The sequence below is a fragment of the Lampetra fluviatilis genome, chromosome 70 (assembly GCF_964198595.1).
Source record: "Lampetra fluviatilis chromosome 70, kcLamFluv1.1, whole genome shotgun sequence".
In the NCBI taxonomy this organism is placed as follows: domain Eukaryota; kingdom Metazoa; phylum Chordata; class Hyperoartia; order Petromyzontiformes; family Petromyzontidae; genus Lampetra; species Lampetra fluviatilis.
The window spans coordinates 97,497-124,455 of record NC_136344.1 but is presented as its reverse complement, the minus strand read 5'-3'; the positions used below and the strand labels follow the sequence as shown (position 1 = coordinate 124,455).

General features: G+C 61.4%; 1 protein-coding gene across 1 annotated transcript; it reads right to left on the bottom strand.

Moving 5' to 3' along the window:
- Positions 1-1,136: 1,136 nt before the first annotated feature.
- LOC144952809 (terminal nucleotidyltransferase 4B-like) lies at positions 1,137-22,939 on the bottom strand (the record flags this gene model as incomplete). Its single annotated transcript, XM_078883277.1, has 8 exons — positions 1,137-1,267; positions 2,142-2,436; positions 10,952-11,080; positions 12,771-12,878; positions 13,680-13,800; positions 18,915-18,961; positions 21,285-21,408; positions 22,761-22,939. Coding segments are annotated over 8 exons (1,134 nt in total), but the record flags the coding sequence as incomplete, so codon positions are not given.
- Positions 22,940-26,959: the final 4,020 nt, after the last annotated feature.

Here is a 26,959-nt window from a genome sequence, read left to right as displayed (position 1 = left end):
ACTCACGATGGTGAGTGTTGTGAGCTGTAGTGGTGAGCGAGGGGTCCCACGGCGTGGCTCAGGGTGAGTGAGTGAGTGAGTGAATGTGTGAGTGAGTGGTGAGTGACTGACTGAGTGAGTGAGTGAGTGACTGACTGAGTGAGTGAGTGAGTGACTGAGTGAGTGAGTGGTGAGTGAGTGACTCACGATGGTGAGTGTGGTGAGCTGTAGTGGTGAGCGAGGGGCCCCACGGCGTGGCTCAGGGTGAGTGTGTGTGTGAGTGTGTGAGTGTATGAGTGTGTGAGTGAGTGAGTGACTGACTGAGTGAGTGAGTGACTGAGTGAGTGGTGAGTGAGTGACTCACGATGGTGAGTGTGGTGAGCTGTAGTGGTGAGCGAGGGGCCCCACGGCGTGGCTCAGGGTGAGTGAGTGTGTGAGTGAGTGACTGACTGACTGAGTGACTGAGTGAGTGAGTGACTGACTGACTGAGTGAGTGACTGAGTGAGTGACTCACGATGGTGAGTGTGAGCTGTAGTGGTGAGCGAGGGGTCCCACGGCGTGGCTCAGGGTGAGTGAGTGTGTGAGTGAGTGTGTGAGTGAGTGAGTGACTGACTGAGTGAGTGTGTGAGTGAGTGTGTGAGTGAGTGTGTGAGTGTGTGAGTGAGTGACTGACTGAGTGAGTGACTGAGTGAGTGAGTGACTGACTGACTGAGTGAGTGACTGAGTGAGTGACTCACGATGGTGAGTGTGAGCTGTAGTGGTGAGCGAGGGGTCCCACGGCGTGGCTCAGGGTGAGTGAGTGTGTGAGTGAGTGTGTGAGTGAGTGAGTGAGTGACTGACTGAGTGAGTGTGTGAGTGAGTGTGTGAGTGAGTGTGTGAGTGTGTGAGTGAGTGACTGACTGAGTGAGTGACTGAGTGAGTGAGTGAGTGACTCACGATGGTGAGTGTGGTGAGCTGTAGTGGTGAGCGAGGGGCCCCACGGCGTGGCTCAGGGTGAGTGAGTGAGTGAGTGACTGAGTGAGTGAGTGGTGAGTGAGTGACTCACGATGGTGAGTGTGGTGAGCTGTAGTGGTGAGCGAGGGGCCCCACGGCGTGGCTCAGTGAGTGAGTGAGTGAGTGAGTGAGTGAGTGACTGAGTGAGTGACTGAGTGAGTGACTCACGATGGTGAGTGTGGTGAGCTGTAGTGGTGAGCGAGGGGCCCCACGGCGTGGCTCAGGGTGAGGAAGGCCGAGCTGAAGGCCTGGCGCACATGCAGAGCCCCAAACGAGCTGCGGCCCACGTCACTACCTGGGGAACAACAACCACCACAACCACCACAACCATTACCACAACCACCACAACAACAACAACCACCACAACCAACATTACCACAACAACCATTACCACAACAACCACCACAACCATTACCACAACAACCACCACCACAACCACCACAACCACCACCACAACAACAACAACCATTACCACAACCACCACAACCATTACCACAACCACCACCACAACAACAACAACCATTACCACAGCCACAACAACCATTACCACACCCACCACAACCACAACAACCACAACAACCATTACTACAACCATTACCACAACATCCACCACAACCATTACCACAGCCACAACAACCACAACAACCATTACCACAACTATTACTACAACAACCACCACAACAACCACCACAACCATTACAACCACTACCACAACAACCATTAGCATACCACAACCACCACCACAACCATTACCACCACAACCACCACAACCATTACCACAACCACCACAACAATTAAGATCCACCACAACCACCACAACCACTACCTGTAACAACCATTACCACAACCACCGCCACAACCATTACCACAACCACCGCCACAACTATTACCACAACCACCGCCACAACTATTACCACAACCACCGCCACAACCATTACCACAACCACCGCCACAACTATTACCACAACCACCGCCACAACTATTACCACAACCACCGCCACAACCATTACCACAACCACCGCCACAACCATTACCACAACCACCGCCACAACCATTACCACAACCACCGCCACAACCATTACCACAACCACCGCCACAACCATTACCACAACCACCGCCACAACTATTACCACAACCACCACCACAACCACCTGATCCTAGCGACTGACCGGGCGTCAGGGGGTCTTCGATGTAGAGCGGCGATGGTCGGAAAGCCCCAGGCCCCGCACGCGCGCCACCCTTGCCCACGTAGCGGCCCCCGCTCCCCCTACGCCCCGCCCCCCCCGCCGCCGCCGTGCCCCCCACTCGGACGCCCGCCGTGCCCCCCACTCGGACGCCCGCCGTGCCCCCCACTCGGATGCCCGCCGCCCCGTAGTTGAACTGGCGGCCGTACAGCTCCAGGAACTCCAGGAGCAGGACCCCGAGGTTCGCCGAGGGGGAGGTGCCCTCCGATCGCGGGTGAAGCTGAGAGGGAGGGGAGAGAGGTGGGTGGGTGGGTGGGTGGGTAGGTGGGTAGGTGGGTGGGTGGATGGGTAGGTGGGTGGGTGGGTAGGTTGGTGGGTGAGTAGGTGGGTGGGTAGGTGGGTGGGTAGGTAGGTGGGTGGGTGGGTAGGTGGGTGGGTGGGTGGGGGAGGTGCCCTCCGATCGCGGGTGAAGCTGAGAGGGAGGGGAGAGAGGTGGGTGGGTGGGTAGGTGGGTGGGTGGGTGAGTAGGTGGGTGGGTAGGTGGGTGGGTGGGTAGGTGGGTGGGTGGGTAGGTGGGTGGGTAGGTGGGTGGGTAGGTGGGTGGGTGGGTGTTTGAGGTGCCCTCCGATCGCGGGTGAAGCTGAGAGGGAGGGGAGGGGAGAGAGAGGTGGGTGGGTGGGTGGGTAGGTGGGTGGGTGGGTGGGTAGGTAGGTAGGTGGGTGGGTAGGTAGGTGGGTGGGTGGGTAGGTGGGTGGGTGGGTAGGTGGGTGGGTGGGTAGGTTGGTGGGTGAGTAGGTGGGTGGGTGAGTAGGTGGGTGGGTGGGTAGGTGGGTGGGTGGGTGGGTAGGTAGGTGGGTGGGTGGGTAGGTAGGTGGGTGGGTAGGTAGGTGGGTGGGTGGGTAGGTGGGTGGGTGGGTGGGTAGGTAGGTGGGTGGGTGGGTAGGTGGGTGGGTGGGTAGGTGGGTGGGTGGGTAGGTGGGTGGGTGAGTAGGTGGGTGGGTGGGTGGGTGATTGAGGTGCCCTCCGATCGCGGGTGAAGCTGAGAGGGAGGGGAGGGGAGAGACAGAGAGGTGGGTGGGTGGGTAGGTGGGTGGGTGAGTAGGTGGGTGAGTAGGTGGGTGGGTAGGTTGGTGGGTGGGTAGGTGGGTGGGTAGGTGGGTAGGTGGGTAAGTAGGTGGGTAGGTGAGTGGGTAGGTGGGTGGGTGGGTGGGTAGGTGGGTAGGTGGGTGGTTGAGGTGCCCTCCGATCGCGGGTGAAGCTGAGAGGGAGGGGAGGGGAGAGAGAGGTGGGTGGGTGGGTGGGTGGGTGGGTAGGTAGGTGGGTAGGTGAGTGGGTAGGTGGGTGGGTAGGTGGGTGGGTGGGTGGTTGAGGTGCCCTCCGATCGCGGGTGAAGCTGAGAGGGAGGGGAGGGGAGAGAGAGGTGGGTGGGTAGGTGGGTGGGTAGGTGGGTGGGTGGGTAGGTTGGTGGGTGGGTAGGTGGGTAGGTAGGTGGGTGGGTAGGTGGGTAGGTGGGTAGATGGGTAGGTGGGTGGGTGGGTGGGGGAGGTGCCCTCCGATCGCGGGTGAAGCTGAGAGGGAGGGGAGGGGAGAGAGAGGTGGGTGGGTGGGTAGGTGGGTGGGTGGGTGGGTAGGTGGGTGGGTAGGTGGGTGGGTGGGTGGGTAGGTGGGTGGTTGAGGTGCCCTCCCATCGCGGGTGAAGCTGAGAGGGAGGGGAGAGAGGTGGGTGGGTGGGTAGGTGGGTGGGTGGGTAGGTGGGTGGGTGGGTGGGTGGGTAGGTGGGTAGGTGGGTGGGTAGGTAGGTGGGTAGGTGAGTGGGTAGGTGGGTGGGTGGGTGGGTAGGTGGGTGGGTGGTTGAGGTGCCCTCCGATCGCGGGTGAAGCTGAGAGGGAGGGGAGAGAGGTGGGTGGGTGGGTAGGTGGGTGGGTGGGTAGGTGGGTGGGTAGGTGGGTGGGTGGGTAGGTGGGTAGGTGGGTGGTTGAGGTGCCCTCCCATCGCGGGTGAAGCTGAGAGGGAGGGGAGAGAGGTGGGTGGGTGGGTAGGTGGGTGGGTGGGTAGGTGGGTGGGTGGGTAGGTGGGTGGGTGGGTGGGTGGGTGGGTAGGTGGGTAGGTGGGTGGTTGAGGTGCCCTCCCATCGCGGGTGAAGCTGAGAGGGAGGGGAGAGAGGTGGGTGGGTGGGTAGGTGGGTGGGTGGGTGGGTAGGTGGGTGGGTAGGTGGGTGGGTGGGTAGGTGGGTAGGTGGGTGGGTAGGTAGGTGGGTAGGTGAGTGGGTAGGTGGGTGGGTGGGTAGGTGGGTGGGTGGTTGAGGTGCCCTCCGATCGCGGGTGAAGCTGAGAGGGAGGGGAGAGAGGTGGGTGGGTGGGTAGGTGGGTGGGTGGGTAGGTGGGTAGGTGGGTAGGTGGGTGGGGTGCCCTCCGATCGCGGGTGAAGCTGAGAGGGAGGGGAGAGAGGTGGGTAGGTGAGTGGGTAGGTGGGTGGGTAGGTGGGTAGGTGGGTAGGTGGGTGGGGTGCCCTCCGATCGCGGGTGAAGCTGAGAGGGAGGGGAGAGAGGTGGGTGGCTGGGTAGGTGGGTGGGTGGGTGGGTAGGTGGGTGGGTAGGTGGGTGGGTGGGTGGGTGGTTGAGGTGCCCTCCGATCGCGGGTGAAGCTGAGAGGGAGGGGAGAGAGGTGGGTGGGTGGGTAGGTGGGTGGGTGGGTAGGTGGGTGGGTGGGTAGGTGGGTGGTTAGGTGGGTGGGTGGGTGGGGGAGGTACCCTCCGATCGTGGGTGAAGCTGAGAGGGAGGGGAGAGAGAGGTGGGTGGGTGGGTAGGTGGGTAGGTGGGTGGGTGGGTGGGTAGGTGGGTGGGTAGGTGGGTAGGTGGGTAGGTGGGTGGGTGGGTGGGTGGGTGGGGGAGGTGCCCTCCCATCGCGGGTGAAGCTGAGAGGGAGGGGAGAGAGGTGGGTGGGTGGGTAGGTGGGTGGGTGGGTGGGTAGGTAGGTGGGTAGGTGAGTGGGTAGGTGGGTGGGTAGGTGGGTAGGTGGGTAGGTGGGTGGGTGGGGGAGGTGCCCTCCGATCGCGGGTGAAGCTGAGAGGGAGGGGAGAGAGGTGGGTGGGTGGGTAGGTGGGTGGGTGGGTAGGTAGGTGGGTAGGTGAGTGGGTAGGTGGGTGGGTGGGTGGGTAGGTGGGTAGGTGGGTGGTTGAGGTGCCCTCCGATCGCGGGTGAAGCTGAGAGGGAGGGGAGAGAGGTGGGTGGGTGGGTGGGTAGGTGGGTGGGTGGGTGGGTAGGTGGGTAGGTGGGTAGGTGGGTGGGTGGGTGGGGGAGGTGCCCTCCGATCGCGGGTGAAGCTGAGAGGGAGGGGAGAGAGGTGGGTGGGTGGGTAGGTGGGTGGGTGGGTGGGTAGGTGGGTGGGTAGGTGGGTGGGTGGGTAGGTGGGTAGGTGGGTGGGTGGGTGGGTAGGTAGGTAGGTGGGTGGGTAGGTAGGTGGGTGGGTGGGTAGGTGGGTGGGTGGGTAGGTGGGTGGGTGGGTAGGTTGGTGGGTGAGTAGGTGGGTGGGTGAGTAGGTGGGTGGGTGGGTAGGTGGGTGGGTGGGTAGGTAGGTGGGTGGGTGGGTAGGTAGGTGGGTGGGTAGGTAGGTGGGTGGGTGGGTAGGTGGGTGGGTGGGTGGGTGGGTAGGTAGGTGGGTGGGTGGGTAGGTGGGTGGGTGGGTAGGTGGGTGGGTGGGTAGGTGGGTGGGTGAGTAGGTGGGTGGGTGGGTGGGTGATTGAGGTGCCCTCCGATCGCGGGTGAAGCTGAGAGGGAGGGGAGGGGAGAGACAGAGAGGTGGGTGGGTGGGTAGGTGGGTGGGTGAGTAGGTGGGTGAGTAGGTGGGTGGGTAGGTTGGTGGGTGGGTAGGTGGGTGGGTAGGTGGGTAGGTGGGTAAGTAGGTGGGTAGGTGAGTGGGTAGGTGGGTGGGTGGGTGGGTAGGTGGGTAGGTGGGTGGTTGAGGTGCCCTCCGATCGCGGGTGAAGCTGAGAGGGAGGGGAGGGGAGAGAGAGGTGGGTGGGTGGGTGGGTGGGTGGGTAGGTAGGTGGGTAGGTGAGTGGGTAGGTGGGTGGGTAGGTGGGTAGGTGGGTGGGTGGGTGGTTGAGGTGGGTAGGTTGGTGGGTGGGTAGGTGGGTAGGTAGGTGGGTGGGTAGGTGGGTGGGTAGGTGGGTAGATGGGTAGGTGGGTGGGTGGGTGGGGGAGGTGCCCTCCGATCGCGGGTGAAGCTGAGAGGGAGGGGAGGGGAGAGAGAGGTGGGTGGGTGGGTAGGTGGGTGGGTGGGTAGGTGGGTGGGTAGGTGGGTGGGTGGGTGGGTAGGTGGGTGGTTGAGGTGCCCTCCCATCGCGGGTGAAGCTGAGAGGGAGGGGAGAGAGGTGGGTGGGTAGGTGGGTGGGTGGGTAGGTGGGTGGGTGGGTGGGTGGGTAGGTGGGTAGGTGGGTGGGTAGGTAGGTGGGTAGGTGAGTGGGTAGGTGGGTGGGTGGGTGGGTAGGTTGGTGGGTGGGTAGGTGGGTAGGTAGGTGGGTGGGTAGGTGGGTGGGTAGGTGGGTAGATGGGTAGGTGGGTGGGTGGGTGGGGGAGGTGCCCTCCGATCGCGGGTGAAGCTGAGAGGGAGGGGAGGGGAGAGAGAGGTGGGTGGGTGGGTAGGTGGGTGGGTGGGTGGGTGGGTAGGTAGGTGGGTAGGTGAGTGGGTAGGTGGGTGGGTGGGTGGGTAGGTTGGTGGGTGGGTAGGTGGGTAGGTAGGTGGGTGGGTAGGTGGGTGGGTAGGTGGGTAGATGGGTAGGTGGGTGGGTGGGTGGGGGAGGTGCCCTCCGATCGCGGGTGAAGCTGAGAGGGAGGGGAGGGGAGAGAGAGGTGGGTGGGTGGGTGGGTGGGTGGGTAGGTAGGTGGGTAGGTGAGTGGGTAGGTGGGTGGGTAGGTGGGTAGGTGGGTGGGTGGGTGGTTGAGGTGGGTAGGTTGGTGGGTGGGTAGGTGGGTAGGTAGGTGGGTGGGTAGGTGGGTGGGTAGGTGGGTAGATGGGTAGGTGGGTGGGTGGGTGGGGGAGGTGCCCTCCGATCGCGGGTGAAGCTGAGAGGGAGGGGAGGGGAGAGAGAGGTGGGTGGGTGGGTAGGTGGGTGGGTGGGTGGGTAGGTGGGTGGGTAGGTGGGTGGGTGGGTGGGTAGGTGGGTGGTTGAGGTGCCCTCCCATCGCGGGTGAAGCTGAGAGGGAGGGGAGAGAGGTGGGTGGGTGGGTAGGTGGGTGGGTGGGTAGGTGGGTGGGTGGGTGGGTAGGTGGGTAGGTGGGTGGGTAGGTAGGTGGGTAGGTGAGTGGGTAGGTGGGTGGGTGGGTAGGTGGGTGGGTGGTTGAGGTGCCCTCCGATCGCGGGTGAAGCTGAGAGGGAGGGGAGAGAGGTGGGTGGGTGGGTAGGTGGGTGGGTGGGTGGGTAGGTGGGTGGGTGGGTAGGTGGGTGGGTGGGTGGGTGGGTAGGTGGGTAGGTGGGTGGTTGAGGTGCCCTCCCATCGCGGGTGAAGCTGAGAGGGAGGGGAGAGAGGTGGGTGGGTGGGTAGGTGGGTGGGTGGGTGGGTAGGTGGGTGGGTAGGTGGGTGGGTGGGTAGGTGGGTAGGTGGGTGGGTAGGTAGGTGGGTAGGTGAGTGGGTAGGTGGGTGGGTGGGTAGGTGGGTGGGTGGTTGAGGTGCCCTCCGATCGCGGGTGAAGCTGAGAGGGAGGGGAGAGAGGTGGGTGGGTGGGTAGGTGGGTGGGTGGGTAGGTGGGTAGGTGGGTAGGTGGGTGGGGTGCCCTCCGATCGCGGGTGAAGCTGAGAGGGAGGGGAGAGAGGTGGGTAGGTGAGTGGGTAGGTGGGTGGGTAGGTGGGTAGGTGGGTAGGTGGGTGGGTGGGGTGCCCTCCGATCGCGGGTGAAGCTGAGAGGGAGGGGAGAGAGGTGGGTGGCTGGGTAGGTGGGTGGGTGGGTGGGTAGGTGGGTGGGTAGGTGGGTGGGTGGGTGGTTGAGGTGCCCTCCGATCGCGGGTGAAGCTGAGAGGGAGGGGAGAGAGGTGGGTGGGTGGGTAGGTGGGTGGGTGGGTGGGTAGGTGGGTGGGTGGGTAGGTGGGTGGGTAGGTGGGTGGGTGGGTGGGGGAGGTACCCTCCGATCGCGGGTGAAGCTGAGAGGGAGGGGAGAGAGAGGTGGGTGGGTGGGTAGGTGGGTAGGTGGGTGGGTGGGTGGGTGGGTAGGTGGGTGGGTAGGTGGGTAGGTGGGTAGGTGGGTGGGTGGGTGGGTGGGGGAGGTGCCCTCCCATCGCGGGTGAAGCTGAGAGGGAGGGGAGAGAGGTGGGTGGGTGGGTAGGTGGGTGGGTGGGTGGGTAGGTAGGTGGGTAGGTGAGTGGGTAGGTGGGTGGGTAGGTGGGTAGGTGGGTAGGTGGGTGGGTGGGGGAGGTGCCCTCCGATCGCGGGTGAAGCTGAGAGGGAGGGGAGAGAGGTGGGTGGGTGGGTAGGTGGGTGGGTGGGTAGGTAGGTGGGTAGGTGAGTGGGTAGGTGGGTGGGTGGGTAGGTGGGTAGGTGGGTGGTTGAGGTGCCCTCCGATCGCGGGTGAAGCTGAGAGGGAGGGGAGAGAGGTGGGTGGGTAGGTGGGTAGGTGGGTGGGTAGGTGGGTAGGTGGGTAGGTGGGTGGGTGGGTGGGGGAGGTGCCCTCCGATCGCGGGTGAAGCTGAGAGGGAGGGGAGAGAGGTGGGTGGGTGGGTAGGTGGGTGGGTGGGTGGGTGGGTAGGTGGGTGGGTAGGTGGGTGGGTGGGTGGGTGGTTGAGGTGCCCTCCGATCGCGGGTGAAGCTGAGAGGGAGGGGAGAGAGAGGTGGGTGGGTGGGTAGGTGGGTAGGTGGGTGGGTGGGTAGGTGGGTGGGTAGGTGGGTGGGTGGGTGGGTGGGGGAGGTGCCCTCCGATCGCGGGTGAAGCTGAGAGGGAGGGGAGAGAGAGGTGGGTGGGTGGGTAGGTGGGTAGGTGGGTGGGTGGGTAGGTGAGTGGGTAGGTGGGTAGGTGGGTAGGTGGGTGGGTGGGTGGGGGAGGTGCCCTCCGATCGCGGGTGAAGCTGAGAGGGAGGGGAGAGAGGTGGGTGGGTAGGTGGGTGGGTGGGTAGGTGAGTGGGTAGGTGGGTGGGTGGGTGGGTGGGTAGGTGGGTAGGTGGGTGGTTGAGGTGCCCTCCGATCGCGGGTGAAGCTGAGAGGGAGGGGAGGGGAGAGACAGAGAGGTGGGTGGGTGGGTGGGTAGGTGGGTGGGTGGGTAGGTTGGTGGGTGAGTAGGTGGGTGGGTAGGTGGGTGGGTGGGTAGGTGGGTGGGTAGGTGGGTGATTGAGGTGCCCTCCGATCGCGGGTGAAGCTGAGAGGGAGGGGAGGGGAGAGAGAGAGAGGTGGGTGGGTGGGTAGGTGGGTGGGTAGGTAGGTGGGTAGGTGAGTGGGTAGGTGGGTGGGTGGGTAGGTGGGTAGGTGGGTAGGTGGGTGGTTGAGGTGCCCTCCGATCGCGGGTGAAGCTGAGAGGGAGGGGAGGGGAGAGAGAGAGAGGTGGGTGGGTGGGTAGGTGGGTGGGCGGGTAGGTGGGTAGGTGGGTGGGTAGGTGGGTGAGTAGGTGGGTGGGTGGGTAAGTGGGTAGGTAGGTGGGTAGGTGGGTAGGTAGGTGGGTGGGTAGGTAGGTGGGTAGGTGGGTAGGTGGGTGGGTGGGTAGGTGGGTAGGTGGGTGGGTGGGTAGGTGGGTGGGTAGGTGGGTGGGTGGGTAGGTGGGTTGGTAGGTGGGTGGGTGGGTAGGTAGGTGGGTGGGTGGGTAGGTAGGTGGGTGGGTGGGTGGAAAGGTAGGTGGGTGGGTAGGTAGGTGGGTAGGTGAGTGGGTAGGTGGGTGGGTGGGTAGGTGGGTAGGTGGGTAGGTGGGTGGTTGAGGTGCCCTCCGATCGCGGGTGAAGCTGAGAGGGAGGGGAGGGGAGAGAGAGAGAGGTGGGTGGGTGGGTAGGTGGGTGGGCGGGTAGGTGGGTAGGTGGGTGGGTAGGTGGGTGAGTAGGTGGGTGGGTAAGTGGGTAGGTAGGTGGGTAGGTGGGTAGGTAGGTGGGTGGGTAGGTAGGTGGGTAAGTGGGTAGGTGGGTGGGTGGGTAGGTGGGTGGGTAGGTGGGTGGGTGGGTAGGTAGGTGGGTGGGTGGGTAGGTAGGTGGGTGGGTGGGTGGAAAGGTAGGTGGGTGGGTAGGTAGGTGGGTGGGTGGGCAGGTGAGTGGGTAGGTGGGTGGGTGAGGCGCCCTCCGATCGCGGGTGAAGCTGAGAGGGAGGGGAGAGATTATAGAGAGAGAGGTGGGTGGGTAGGTGGGTAGGTGGGTAGGTGGGTCAGTGGGTGGGTGTTTGGTTGGGTGGGTGGGTGGACGGAGAGAGACAGGTGGAGAGTTAACATCCGACAGATACCCGCCGTGTCTCTCCCCGTGTCTCAGTGTCTCTCCCCGTGTCCCCGTGTCTCAGTGTCTCTCCCCGTGTCCCCGTGTCTCAGTCTCTCTCCCCGTGTCCCCGTGTCTCAGTGTCTCTCCCCGTGTCCCCGTGTCTCAGTGTCTCTCCCTGTGTCCCCGTGTCTCAGTGTCTCTCCCCGTGTCCCCGTGTCTCAGTGTCTCTCCCCGTGTCCCCGTGTCTCAGTGTCTCTCCCCGTGTCCCCGTGTCTCCGTCTCTCTCCCCGTGTCTCCGTGTCTCAGTGTCTCTCCCCGTGTCCCCGTGTCTCAGTGTCTCTCCCCGTGTCCCCGTGTCTCAGTGTCTCTCCCCGTGTCTCCCCGTGTCCCCGTCTCTCTCCCCGTGTCTCCCCGCGTCTCCCCGTGCCTGCAGGAAGCTGACGGTCATGAGTGTGAGGCAGTAGGAGGAGACGCCACCCGTGAAGGCCTCGTTGAGCTCCCGCTGCTGCAGGAACTGCTTCAGCACCAACACGAGGTACGGCAGGGCCGGGAAAGCCTGCGGAGCGACACAGCCGTCATCTGTCCGCTGCTGGATGAGGCTGCTTACACCTCGACATGGTCTCTAGGCTGGGGGTCTCTGCAAAATGCAACTACTTCAGGCCTGGTGGAGGCCTAGCCTAGTTTTTTAAGGCCTAGTGGAAGCCTACTGAGGGTCTAGCGGAGACTTGGTGGAGGCCTAGTTGAGGCCTAGTGAAGATCTAGTGGAGACTAGTGAAGGCCTAGTTGAGGCCTAGTGAAGATCTAGTGGAGACTAGTGGAGGCCTAGTGAAGGCTCTGGTGGCCACGTGAGAATCATGGCGAGGCTCTAATGAAGGCCTAATAGAAGGGTCTAGTGAAGGCCTCGTGAGGGTGAGGTGAAGCCTGAGTAGAAGCCTAGTGTAGGCCTAGTGGAGACCTAGTAGAAGCCTAGTATAGGCCTAGTGGAGGCCCAGTGCAGGCCGAGCCAGGGTCTCGTGGAGGCCTACTTAAGGCACTGGTGGCATCGTGAGGATCATGGTGAGGGTCTAGTGAAGGCCTCGTGAGGGTGAGGTGAAGGCTGAGTAGAAGCCCAGTGCAGGCCTAGTGGAGGCCCAGTGCAGGCCGAGCGAGGGCCTGGTAGAGGCCTACTTAAGGCTCTGGTGGCATTGTGAGGATCATGGTGAGGGTCTAGTGAAGGCCTCGTGAGGGTGAGGTGAAGGCCGAGTAGAAGCCTAGTGTAGGCCTAGTGGAGACCTAGTAGAAGCCCAGTGTAGGCCTAGTGGAGGCCCAGTGCAGGCCGAGCCAGGGTCTCGTGGAGGCCTACTTAAGGCTCTGGTGGCATCGTGAGGATCATGGTGAGGGTCTAGTGAAGGCCTCGTGAGGGTGAGGTGAAGGCCGAGTAGAAGCCTAGTGTAGGCCTAGTGCAGGCCCAGTGCAGGCCCAGTGCAGGCCTAACAAGGGTCTCTTGAAGGCCTAGTGGGCGGTGAGGTGGAGGCCTAGAGAAGGCCTAGTGGAGGCCCAGTGCAGGCCTAACAAGGGTCTCTTGAAGGCCTAGTGGGCGGTGAGATGGAGGCCTGGAGAAGGCCCATTGCAGGCCTAGTGGAGGCTCAGTGCAGGCCTAACAAGGGTCTCTTGAAGGCCTAGTGGGCGGTGAGATGGAGGCCTGGAGAAGGCCCATTGCAGGCCTAGTGGAGGCTCAGTGCAGGCCTAACAAGGGTCTCTTGAAGGCCTAGTGGGCGGTGAGATGGAGGCCTGGAGAAGGCCCATTGCAGGCCTAGTGCAGGCCCAGTGCAGGCCTAACAAGGGTCTCTTGAAGGCCTAGTGGGCGGTGAGATGGAGGCCTGGAGAAGGCCCATTGCAGGCCTAGTGGAGGCTCAGTGCAGGCCTAACAAGGGTCTCTTGAAGGCCTAGTGGGCGGTGAGGTGGAGGCCTAGAGAAGGCCTAGTGGAGGCCCAGTGCAGGCCCAGTGCAGGCCTAACAAGGGTCTCTTGAAGGCCTAGTGGGCGGTGAGATGGAGGCCTGGAGAAGGCCCATTGCAGGCCTAGTGCAGGCTCAGTGCAGGCCTAACAAGGGTCTCTTGAAGGCCTAGTGGGCGGTGAGGTGGAGGCCTAGAGAAGGCCTAGTGGAGGCCCAGTGCAGGCCCAGTGCAGGCCTAACAAGGGTCTCTTGAAGGCCTAGTGTGTGGTGAGGTGGAGTCCTAGAGAAGGCCTAGCGGAGGAGGCCGTCACCTGCATGAACGAGCGAGTGAGTTCCGCCGAGCGAACGCCGTTCTCCATGTTGAAGCTGATGTCCACCTTCACGTCGGAGCGAGCGTCCATCATCTTGATGATCGGCACCTGCGGCACGCCAACGACACGCCAACGACACGCGTGTCAGGCCTCGTGTTGTCCGCGTCTCTCCCGCTTCCCCCCTCGCCTCCGTGTATCTCCCCCCATCAGCCTCGGTCTCCGTGAGTCTCTACCCCACGAGTCCCTGTGAGTCTCTACCCAGTGAGTCTCTACCTCACGAGTCCCTGTGAGTCTCTACCCCACGAGTCCCTGTGAGTCTCTACCCAGTGAGTCTCTACCCCACGAGTCCCTGTGAGTCTCTACCCCGTGAGTCTCTACACCACGAGTCTCCGTGAGGCTCTCCCTGTGAGTCTCACCGTGGCTCTATCGAGGACTCGAACTGAGCCCTGTGCAGCGACTCTGTGAGTCTCTCCCTGTGAGTCTCTACCCCACGAGTCTCCGTGAGTCTCTACCCCACGAGTCCCCGTGAGTCTCTACTCCCCGCGAGTTTCACCGTGGCTCTATCCAGGACTCGAACTGAGCCCTGTGCAGCGACTCCGTGAGTCTCACCGTGGCTCTATCTCTCCGTGAGTCTCACCGTGGCTCTATCGAGGACTCGCACTGAGCCCTGTGCAGCGACTCCGTGAGTCTCTACCCCGTGAGTCTCTACACGAGACTCCGTGAGTCTCTACACAGTGAGTCTCACCGTGGCTCTATCTCCCCGTGAGTCTCACCGTGGCTCTATCGAGGACTCGCACTGAGCCCTGTGCAGCGACTCCGTGAGTCTCTACCCCGTGAGTCTCTACACGAGACTCCGTGAGTCTCTACACAGTGAGTCTCACCGTGGCTCTATCTCCCCGTGAGTCTCACCGTGGCTCTATCGAGGACTCGCACTGAGCCCTGTGCAGCGACTCCGTGAGTCTCTAGCTCCTCGGCCAGCGTCCAGAGGGGCAGCGCGTCCCAGCGGCCAAACACCACCACGTCAATGTCGCTACAACAACAACAACAACAACCACAACAAACACAACCATCACAACCATAACAAACACAACAAACACAACAACAACAAACACAACAACAACGACAATCACCACCGCAACTACGAGCACTACAAACACCACCACGTCAATGTCGCTACAACAACAACAACAACCACAACAACCACAACCACAACAAACACAACCATCACAACCATCACAAACACAACAAACACAACAAACACAACAACAACGACAATCACCACCGCAACTACGAGCACTACAAACACCACCACGTCAATGTCGCTACAACAACAACAACCACAACAACCACAACCACAACAAACACAACCATCACAACCATAACAAACACAACAAACACAACAAACACAACAACAACAAACACAACAACAACGACAATCACCACCGCAACTACGAGCACTACAAACACCACCACGTCGATGTATTCACAACAACCATCACAACCACAACAAACACAACCATCACAACCACAACAAACACAACAACAAACACAATCACCACCGCAACTACGAGCACTACAAACACCACCACAGCGATGTCGCTACCACAACCACAACAACCACAACCATCACAACAACCACAACAACCACAACAACCACAATCACCACCACAACTACGACCACTACAAACACCACCATGTCGATGTCGCTACCACAACCATCACAACCACAACCAACACAACCACAACAAACACAACAACAACCATCACAACCACAACAACCACAACAACAACCATCACAACCACAACAAACACAACCACAATCACCACCACAACTACGACCACTACAAACACCACCACATCGATGTCGCTACCACAACCATCACAACCACAACCAACACAACCACAACAAACACAACCACAACCAACACAACCACAACAAACACAACAACAACCATCACAACCACAACCATCACAACCACAACCAACACAACCACAACAACCACAACAACAACCATCACAACCACAACAACCACAACAACAACCATCACAACCACAACAAACACAACCACAATCACCACCACAACTACGACCACTACAAACACCACCACATCGATGTCGCTACCACAACCATCACAACCACAACCAACACAACCACAACAAACACAACCACAACCAACACAACCACAACAAACACAACAACAACCATCACAACCACAACCATCACAACCACAACCAACACAACCACAACAACCACAACAACAACCATCACAACCACAACAACCACAACAACAACCATCACAACCACAACAAACACAACCACAATCACCACCACAACTACGAGCACTACAAACACCACCACATCGATGTCGCTACCACAACCATCACAACCACAACCAACACAACCACAACAAACACAACCACAACCAACACAACCACAACAAACACAACAACAACCATCACAACCACAACCATCACAACCACAACCAACACAACCACAACAACCACAACAACAACCATCACAACCACAACAACCACAACAACAACCATCACAACCACAACAAACACAACCACAATCACCACCACAACTACGAGCACTACAAACACCACCATGTCGATGTCGCTACCACAACCATCACAACAACAACCATCACAACAAACACAACCACAACAACCACAATCACAACTACGACCACTACAAACATCACCACATCGATGTCGCTACCACAACCGCCACAACCACAATCACAACAACCATCACAACCACAACCATCACAACCACAACCAACACAACCACAACAACCACAACAACAACCATCACAACCACAACAACCACAACAACAACCATCACAACCACAACAAACACAACCACAATCACCACCACAACTACGAGCACTACAAACACCACCATGTCGATGTCGCTACCACAACCATCACAACAACAACCATCACAACAAACACAACCACAACAACCACAATCACAACTACGACCACTACAAACATCACCACATCGATGTCGCTACCACAACCGCCACAACCACAATCACAACAACCATCACAACCACAACCATCACAACCACAACCAACACAACCACAACAACCACAACAACAACCATCACAACCACAACAACCACAACAACAACCATCACAACCACAACAAACACAACCACAATCACCACCACAACTACGAGCACTACAAACACCACCATGTCGATGTCGCTACCACAACCATCACAACAACAACCATCACAACAAACACAACCACAACAACCACAATCACAACTACGACCACTACAAACATCACCACATCGATGTCGCTACCACAACCGCCACAACCACAATCACAACAACCATCACAACCACAACCATCACAACCACAACCAACACAACCACAACAACCACAACAACAACCATCACAACCACAACAACCACAACAACAACCATCACAACCACAACAAACACAACCACAATCACCACCACAACTACGAGCACTACAAACACCACCATGTCGATGTCGCTACCACAACCATCACAACAACAACCATCACAACAAACACAACCACAACAACCACAATCACAACTACGACCACTACAAACATCACCACATCGATGTCGCTACCACAACCGCCACAACCACAATCACAACAACCATAATCACCACCACCACAATCACTACCACATGCACACCCACCACAAGCACCACCACATCGACATCACTACAACCACCCTCACCACGCTACTGCACTACCACCAACATCACCACCATCACCACCATCACCACCATCACCAACATCACCACCATCAGCACCATCACCACCATCACCAACATCACCACCATCACCAACATCACCACCATCACCACCATCACCACCATCACCACCATCGCCACCATCGCCAACATCGCCACCATCGCCACCATCGCCACCATCACCACCATCGCCACCATCGCCAACATCGCCAACATCGCCACCATCGCCACCATCAGCACCATCACCACCATCACCACCATCGCCACCATCAGCACCATCACCACCATCACCATCGCCAACATCGCCAACATCGCCACCATCGCCACCATCGCCACCATCGCCAACATCACCCCCATCACCACCATCAGCACCATCAGCACCATCAGCACCATCACCAGCATCAGCACCATCGCCAACATCGCCACCATCGCCACCATCGCCACCATCGCCACCATCACCACCATCACCAGCATCACCACCATCACCACCATCAGCACCATCACCACCATCACCACCATCGCCACCATCGCCACCATCGCCACCATCGCCACCATCAGCACCATCACCACCATCAGCACCATCACCACCATCGCCACCATCGCCAACATCACCATCATCGCCACCATCACCACCATCGCCACCATCAGCACCATCACCACCATCAGCACCATCACCACCATCACCAACATCGTCACCATCACCCCCATTACCACCATCGCCACCATCAGCACCATCGCCACCATCGCCACCATCGCCACCATCGCCACCATCACCAACATCACCCCCATCACCACCATCACCAACATCACCCCCATCACCAACATCACCCCCATCACCACCATCGCCACCATCACCAACATCACCACCATCGCCACCATCGCCACCATCACCAACATCACCACCATCACCACCATCACCAACATCGCCACCATCGCCACCAGCACCAACATCACCCCCATCACCACCATCACCACCGCCATCGCCACCATCACCACCATCACCACCATCACCACCATCAGCACCATCACCAACATCACCACCATCAACACCATCACCACCATCACCACCATCACCACCATCACCACCATCAGCACCATCACCAACATCACCACCATCAACACCATCACCACCATCACCACCATCACCACCATCACCACCATCAGCACCATCACCAACATCACCACCATCACCACCATCACCACCGCCACCATCACCACCATCACCACCATCACCACCATCACCACCATCACCACCATCACCACCATCACCACCATCACCACCATCACCACCATCAGCACCATCAGCACCATCACCACCATCACCAACATCACCACCATCAACACCATCACCACCATCAGCACCATCACCACCATCAGCACCATCAGCACCATCAGCACCATCACCAACATCACCACCATCACCACCATCACCACCATCACCACCATCAGCACCATCACCACCATCAGCACCATCAGCACCATCACCAACATCACCACCATCACCACCATCACCACCATCACCACCATCAGCACCATCACCATCATCACCACCATCACCACCATCACCAACATCACCACCATCACCAACATCACCACCATCACCAACATCAACACCATCACCACCATCACCACCATCACCACCATCACCACCATCACCCCCATCACCACCATCAGCACCATCACCACCATCAGCACCATCACCACCATCAGCACCATCACCACCATCACCCCCATCACCACCATCAGCACCATCACCACCATCAGCACCATCACCACCATCACCACCATCACCACCATCACCACCATCACCACCATCAGCACCATCACCACCATCAGCACCATCACCAACATCACCAACATCAACACCATCACCACCATCACCACCATCACCACCATCACCACCATCACCCCCATCACCACCATCACCACCATCAGCACCATCACCACCATCACCACCATCACCACCATCAGCACCATCACCAACATCACCACCATCACCACCATCACCACCATCACCACCATCAGCACCATCACCAACATCACCACCATCACCACCATCACCACCATCACCACCATCACCACCATCAGCACCATCACCAACATCACCACCATCACCACCGCCACCATCACCACCATCACCACCATCACCACCATCAGCACCATCACCAACATCACCACCATCACCACCATCACCACCATCACCACCATCAGCACCATCACCAACATCACCACCATCACCACCATCACCACCATCACCACCATCACCACCATCAGCACCATCACCAACATCACCACCATCACCACCGCCACCATCACCACCATCACCACCATCACCACCATCACCACCATCACCAACATCACCAACATCACCACCATCACCACCATCACCACCATCGCACCTGGTTGGGAGGTAGAGTCCGGTGCTGAAGCTCCCAAAAACCTTGACCTGCAGACGCACACACGCAGCACACCACGAAGACAAAGATCACGGTGACGCTCACGAGGTCATCCAGAGCCTTCACTAGGCCTCAACTAGGCCTCCATTAGGCCTCAATTAGGCCTTCACTAGACCCTCACTATAACACTCACGAGGTCGTCCAGAGCCTTCACTAGGCCTCAACTAGGCCTCCATTAGGCCTCAATTAGGCCTTCACTAGACCCTCACTATAACACTCACTAGGTCATCCAGAGCCTTCACTAGGCCTCCACTAGACCCTCACTATAACACTCACGAGGTCATCCAGAGCCTTCACTAGGCCTCCACTAGACCCTCACTATAACACTCACGAGGTCATCCAGAGCCTTCACTAGGCCTTCACTAGACCCTCACTATAACACTCACGAGGTCATCCAGAGCCTTCACTAGGCCTCCACTAGACCCTCACTATAACACTCAGTAGGCCATCCTGAGCCTTCACTAGGCCTCAACTAGGCCTCCATTAGGCCTCAATTAGGCCTTCACTAGACCCTCACTATAACACTCACGAGGTCATCCAGAGCCTTCACTAGGCCTCCACTAGACCCTCACTATAACACTCACTAGGCCATCCAGAGCCTCAACTAGGCCTCAACTAGACCCTCACTATAACACTCACTAGGCCATCCAGAGCCTCAACTAGGCCTCAACTAGACCCTCACTATAACACTCACGAGGCCATCCAGAGCCTCAACTAGGCCTCAACTAGACCCTCACTATAACACTCACTAGGCCATCCAGAGCCTCAACTAGGCCTCAACTAGACCCTCACTATAACACTCACTAGGCCATCCAGAGCCTCAACTAGGCCTCAACTAGACCCTCACTATAACACTCACGAGGTTATCCAGAGCCTTGGTGATAGTGATGGTGGCGGTGATTGTGGTGATGTTGATGGTGGTGTTGGTGATGGTGTTCACGTTGGTGATGGTGGTGGCGGTGATAGTGACAGTGTTCATGGTGGTGATGATCATGGTGATGTGGATGGTGGTGCTGGTGGTGATAGTGATGGTGGCGGTGATTGTGGTGATGTTGATGGTGGTGTTGGTGATGGTGTTCACGTTGGTGATGGTGGTGATAGTGACAGTGTTCATGGTGGTGATGAACATGGTGATGTGGATGGTGATGCTGGTGGTGATAGTCATGGTGGTGGTGATTGTGGTCATGTTGATGGTGGTGGTGATAGTGGTGGTGGTGGTGATAGTAGTGGTGATAGTGGTCATGGTGGTCTAGATAGTGGGTGATGGTAGTGCTGGTGGTTATGGTAGTGGTAATAGTGATGGCGATGATGGTGATTCTGGTTATGGTGATGGTGGAGCGCCGGGTGACTAAAGTACAGCAAGTTGGCACAGTAGGGGGCACAGGTGGTGCATCAGCCAGTCATCTCGGTCATCTCAATCAGTCGACCCGTGGCACCTGCAATCAGTCGACCCGTGGCACCTGCTGGGTCTGCCCCGTGACCTCCTGCCAGCGGGTGTTCGACACTTCACGTGGCAGCCTCAAGGTGCACTTGGCCTGGCACAAGCGTCGTGGTGGTGACGACGTCGGTTGTTGGTGGTGGTGATCGTGATGGTGGTGGCGGTGGTGGTGACGTCACCGGTTGTTGGTGGTGGTGATCGTGATGGTGGTGGCGGTGGTGGTGACGTCACCGGTTGTTGGTGGTGGTGATCGTGATGGTGGTGGCGGTGGTGGTGACGTCACCGGTTGTTGGTGGTGGTGGTGATCGTGATGGTGGTGGCGGTGGTGGTGACGTCACCGGTTGTTGGTGGTGGTGATCGTGATGGTGGTGGCGGTGGTGGTGACGTCACCGGTTGTTGGTGGTGGTGGTGATCGTGATGGTGGTGGCGGTGGTGGTGACGTCACCGGTTGTTGGTGGTGGTGATCGTGATGGTGGTGGCGGTGACGTCACCGGTTGTTGTTGGTGGTGGTGGTGATCGTGATGGTGGTGGCGGTGGTGGTGACGTCACCGGTTGTTGGTGGTGGTGATCGTGATGGTGGTGGCGGTGGTGGTGACGTCACCGGTTGTTGGTGGTGATCGTGATGGTGGTGGCGGTGGTGGTGACGTCACCGGTTGTTGGTGGTGGTGGTGATCGTGATGGTGGTGGCGGTGGTGGTGATGTCACCGGTTGTTGGTGGTGGTGATCGTGATGGTAGTGGCGGTGATGGTGGCGGTGGTGGTGGTGGTGGTGGTGGTGATCGTGATGGTGGTGGTGGCGGTGGTGGTGGTGGTGGTGATCGTGATGGTGGTGGTGGTGGTGGCGGTGGTGGTGGTGGTGGTGGGGGTCCAAGTCACCTGAGCTGTGGGCCAAAGCTGTAGAACCACGCGGCTGATTCGTTTCACCACCCCTGACCTCATCCTCTGCTCCTCAGGGCGCGGCTGCGAATACTCGTAGAAGTCCATCACCTCCTCGTGCAGACTGGGGTCACGGAGACACGGGGTCATGGAGACATGGGGACACGGGGTCACGGGGTCATGGAGACACGGGGTCACGGGGTCACGGAGACACGGGGTCATGGAGACACGGGGACACGGGGTCACGGGTCATGGAGACACGGGGACACGGGGTCACGGGGTCATGGAGACACGGGGACACGGGGTCACGGGGACACGGGGTCACGGGGACACGGGGACACGGGGTCACGGGGTCACGGGGACACGGGGACACGGGGTCACGGGGTCACGGGGTCACGGGGACACGGGGACACGGGGTCATGGGGACATGGGGACACGGTGTATTGCTACGTGCATCTCCATGTATCGGTGCGTGTGTGGTGTATCGGTGTGTGTGTGGTGTATCGGTGTGTGTGTGGTGTGTGTGGTGTGCTGTGTGTGTGTGGTGTGTGTGTGCTGTGTGTGTGTGGTGTGTGTGTGGTGTGTGTGTGGTGTGTGTGTGGTTTGTGTGGTGTGTGTGTGTGGTGTGTGTGTGTGGTGTGTGTGTGTGGTGGTTGTGTGGTGTATCGGTGTGTGTGTGGTGTGTGTGGTGTGTGTGGTTTGTGTGGTGTGTGTGTGGTGTGTGTGTGCTGTGTGTGTGTGGTGTGTGTGTGGTGTGTGTGTGGTTTGTGTGGTGTGTGTGTGTGGTGTGTGTGTGTGTGGTGTGTGTGTGTGGTGTGTGTGTGGTGTATCGGTGTGTGTGGTGTGTGTGTGGTGTGTGTGTGGTGTGTGTGGTGTGTGTGTGTGGTGTGTGTGTGGTTTGTGTGGTGTGTGTGTGTGGTGTGTGTGTGGTGTGTGTGTGGTGTGTGTGTGTGGTGTGTGTGTGGTGTGTGTGTGTGGTGTGTGTGTGTGGTGTGTGTGTGTGGTGTGTGTGTGGTGTGTGTGTGTGGTGTGTGTGTGTGGTGTGTGTGGTGTATCACTGTGTGGTGTACCACCCACCCCACCACCCCCTGCGTGTACGCCCTACGGCACCACGGGGTGTGTGTGTGGTGTGTGTGTGTGGTGTGTGTGTGTGGTGTGTGTGTGGTGTGTGTGTGGTGTGTGTGTGTGGTGTGTGTGTGGTGTGTGTGTGTGGTGTGTGTGTGTGGTGTGTGTGTGTGGTGTGTGTGTGTGGTGTGTGTGTGGTGTGTGTGTGGTGTGTGTGTGGTGTGTGTGTGTGTGGTGTATGGCTGTGTGTGTGGTGTGGTGTGTTGTATGGCTGTGTGTGTGTGTGGTGTGTGTGTGGTGTGTGTGTGGTGTGTGTGTGGTGTGTGTGTGTGGTGTGTGTGTGTGTGGTGTATGGCTGTGTGTGTGGTGTGTGTGTTGTATGGCTGTGTGTGTGTGTGGTGTACCACCCACCCCACCACCCCCTGTGTGTACGCCCTACGGCACCACGGGGTTCCCCCGGGGCCCCCCGGCCGAGCCCGGAGCAGCAGCCCTCCCGCCGCGACGCTGGCGTCACTCGGTGAGCCCCGGCGGGACCCCCTCGCCACGCGGCACCGCCCGACCACCGGCACCGCCCCCGCTCCGCCCCCCCTCTCCCCCGTCTCCTCCTCGTCGTCGTCGTCGTCGTCGCCGCTCCCGTCGCACTCCAGAGGGACAAAGTCATGCTGGCGCATCGCGGATGGTGGTGGCTACCTGGGGGGGCGTGAGGGGTGAGGGTGAGAGGGTGGTGGGGGGGGGGGGGTGGGGGGGTGGTGAGGGTGGGGGGGGTGAGGGTGAGGGGGTGGTGGGGGGGGGGGTGGTAGTGGGGGTGGTGGGGTGGTGGTGGGGGGGGGGGGGTGAGGGTGGGGGGATAAAGGTGGGAGGGTGAGGGTGGGGGTGATGGTGGGGGGGGGTGGTAGTGGGGGTGGTGGGGTGGTGGTGGGGGGGGGGGGTGAGGGTGGGGGGATAAAGGTGGGAGGGTGAGGGTGGGGGTGATGGTGGGGGGGGGGGTGGTAGTGGGGGTGGTGGGGTGGTGGTGGGGGGGGGGGGTGAGGGTGGGGGGATAAAGGTGGGGGGGGTGAGGGTGGGGGGGTGGTGGGGGGGGGTGGTAGTGGGGGTGGTGGGGTGGTGGTGGGAGGGGGGTGAGGGTGGGGGGATAAAGGTGGGGGGGTGAGGGTGGTGGGGGGGGGGTGGTAGTGGGGGTGGTTGTGGGGTGGTGGGGGGGCGGTGGTGGGAGGGGGGTGGTGGGGGTGTGGGGGTGAGGGTGGGGGGGGGTGAGGGGGTAAAGGTGGGGGGGTGAGAGTGGTGGGGGGGGGTGAGGGGGGTGGGGGGGTGGGGTGAGGGTGGTGGTGGTGGGGGTGGTAGTGGGGGGGTGAGGGTGGTGGTGGGGGGGTGGTGGGGGGGTGGTGGGGGGGATGGTGGGGGTGGTGGGGGGTGGTGAGGGTGGTGAGGGTGGTGGTGGTGGTGGGGGGGTGGTGGTGGAGGGGTGGTGGGGGGCGGTGGGGGTGAGGGTGGTGGTGTGGGTGGTGGGGGTGAGGGTGGTGAGGGTGGTGAGGGTGGTGGTGGTGAGGGTGGTGGGGGTGAGGGTGAGGGTGGTGGTGGGGGTGGTGAGGGTGGTGGTGTGGGTGGTGGGGGTGAGGGTGGTGAGGGTGGTGAGGGTGGTGGTGGTGAGGGTGGTGGGGGTGAGGGTGAGGGTGGTGGTGGGGGGCGGTGGGGGTGAGGGTGGTGGTGTGGGTGGTGGGGGTGAGGGTGGTGAGGGTGGTGAGGGTGGTGGTGGTGAGGGTGGTGGGGGTGAGGGTGAGGGGTGGTGGTGAGGGTGGTGGTGGTGGTGAGGGTGGTGGGGGGTGGTGGGGAGGTGGGGGTGGTGGGGGGTGGTGGGGGTGAGGGTGGTGGTGGGGGGTGGTGGGGGTGAGGGTGAGGGTGGTGGTGGGGGTGGTGGGGGTGAGGGTGGTGGGGGTGAGGGTGAGGGTGGTGGTGGGGTGGTGGGGGTGTGGGGTGAGGGTGGTGGAGGTGAGGGTGGTGGGGGTGAGGGTGGTGGAGGTGGTGGTGAGGGTGGTGGGGGTGGTAGTGGGGGGTGGTGGGGAGGTGGGGGTGGTAGTGGGGGTGGTGGGGGTGAGGGTGGTGGGGGGTGAGGGTGGTGGAGGTGGTGGTGAGGGTGGTGGGGGGTGAGGGTGGTGAGGGTGGTGGTGGTGGTAAGGGTGGTGGGGGGTGGTGGGGAGGTGGGGGTGGTAGTGGGGGTGGTAGTGGGGGGTGGTGGGGAGGTGGGGGTGGTAGTGGGGGTGGTGGGGGGTGAGGGTGGTGGGGGTGTGGGGTGGTGGGGGTGGTGGTGGGGGTGGTGGGGGTGAGGGTGGTGAGGGTGGTGGTGGTGAGGGTGGTGGGGGTGAGGGTGGTGGTGGTGGTGGTGAGGGTGGTGGGGGTGAGGGTGGTGGTGGTGGTGAGGGTGGTGGGGGGTGGTGGGGGAGGTGGGGGTGGTAGTGGGGGTGGTAGTGGGGGGTGGTGGGGAGGTGGGGGTGGTAGTGGGGGTGGTGGGGGTGAGGGTGGTGGGGGTGAGGGTGGTGGGGGTGGGGGTGGTGGGGGTGGTGGGGGTGTGGGTGGTGGGGGTGAGGGTGGTGGGGGTGGTGGGGGTGAGGGTGGTGGGGGTGGGGGTGGTGGGGGTGGTGGGGGGTGGTGGTGGTGAGGGTGGTGGGGGTGGTGGGGTGTGGGGTGGTGGGGGGTGAGGGTGGTGGGGGTGGGGTGGTGGGGGTGAGGGTGGTGGGGGGTGGTGGGGGGTGAGGGTGGTGGGGGTGAGGGTGGTGGGGGTGGTGGGGGTGAGGGTGAGGGTGGTGGGGGTGGTGGGGGTGGTGGGGGTGGTGGGTGGTGAGGGTGGTGGGGGTGGTGGGGGTGAGGGTGGTGGGGGTGAGGGTGGTGGGGGTGGTGGGGGTGGTGGGGGTGGTGGTGGTGGGGGTGGTGGGGGTGGTGGGGGTGAGGGTGGTGGGGGTGTGGGTGGTGGGGGTGAGGGTGGTGGAGGTGGTGGTGGTGAGGGTGGTGGGGGTGGGGTGGTGGTGGTGAGGGTGGTGGGGGGTGGTGGGGGGTGGGGTGGTGGGGGTGAGGGTGGTGGGGGTGGTGGGGGTGGGGTGGGGTGGTGGGGGTGGTGGGGGTGGTGGGGGTGGTGGTGGTGGGGGTGGTGGAGGTGGTGGGGGTGAGGGTGGTGGTGGTGGTGAGGGTGGTGGTGGTGGGGTGGTGGGGGTGAGGGTGGTGGTGGTGGTGAGGGTGGTGGTGGTGAGGGTAGTGGAGGTGAGGGTGGTGGGGGTGGGGTGGTGGTGGTGTGGGGTGGTGGGGGTGAGGGTGGTGAGGGTGGTGAGGGTGGTGGGGTGAGGGTGGTGGGGGTGGTGGTGGGGGTGGGGTGGTGGGTGGTGGGGTGGTGAGGGTGGTGGGGTGGTGGGGGTGAGGGTGGTGGGGGTGGTGGTGGGGGTGAGGGTGGTGGGGGTGGGGTGGTGGGGGTGAGGGTGGTGGGGGTGGGGTGGTGAGGGTGGTGGGGTGAGGGTGGTGGGGGTGGTGGTGGGGGTGAGGGTGGTGGGGGTGAGGGTGGTGAGGGTGGTGGGGGTGAGGGTGGTGGGGGTGGGGTGGTGGGGGTGTGGGTGGTGGGGGTGGGGTGGGGGGGTGAGGGTGGTGGGGGTGAGGGTGGTGGGGGTGTGGGTGGTGGTGGTGGGGGTGGTGGGGGTGAGGGTGGTGGGGGTGGGGTGGTGGGGGTGAGGGTGGTGGGGGTGGTGGTGGTGGTGAGGGTGGTGGGGGTGAGGGTGGTGGTGGGGGGTGGTGGGGGTGGTGGGGGTGGGGGTGGTGGGGGTGGGGTGGTGGGGTGGTGGGGGTGGGGTGGTGGGGGTGGGGTGGTGGGGGTGGGGGGTGGGGTGAGGGTGGTGGGGGTGGGGGTGGTGGGGGTGAGGGTGGTGGGGGTGAGGGTGGTGGTGGTGGGGGTGGTGGGGGTAGGGTGGTGGGGGTGGGGTGGTGGGGGTGGGGTGGTGGGGGTGGTGGTGGTGGTGAGGGGTGGTGGGGGTGAGGGTGGTGGTGGTGAGGGTGGTGGGGGTGGTGGGGGTGGTGGGGGGGTGGGGTGGTGGGGGTGGTGGGGGTGAGGGGTGGGGTGGTGGGGGGTGGTGGGGGTGGTGGGGGTGGTGGGGGTGAGGGGTGGTGGAGGTGGTGGGGGTGGGGGTGGTGGAGTGAGGGTGGTGGGGGTGGTGGTGGTGAGGGTGGTGGGGGTGAGGGTGGTGGTGGGGTGTGGGTGGTGGGGGTGGTGGTGGTGGGGGTGGTGGAGGTGGTGGGGGTGGTGGTGAGGGTGGGTGGGGGTGGTGGGGGTGAGGGTGGTGGGGGTGAGGGTGGTGGGGGTGAGGGGTGGTGGGGGTGGTGGTGGGTGGTGAGGGTGGTGGGGGTGAGGGTGGTGAGGGTGGTGGGGGTGAGGGTGGTGGTGGTGAGGGTGGTGGGGGTGGTGGTGGTGGTGAGGGTGGTGGGGGTGAGGGTGGTGGTGGTGAGGGTGGTGGTGGTGAGGGTGGTGGTGAGGGTGGTGGTGGTGGTGAGGGTGGTGGGGGTGAGGGTGGTGGTGGGGGGTGAGGGTGGTGGTGGGGGTGAGGTTGGTGGTGGTGGGTGGGGGGTGAGGGTGGTGGGGG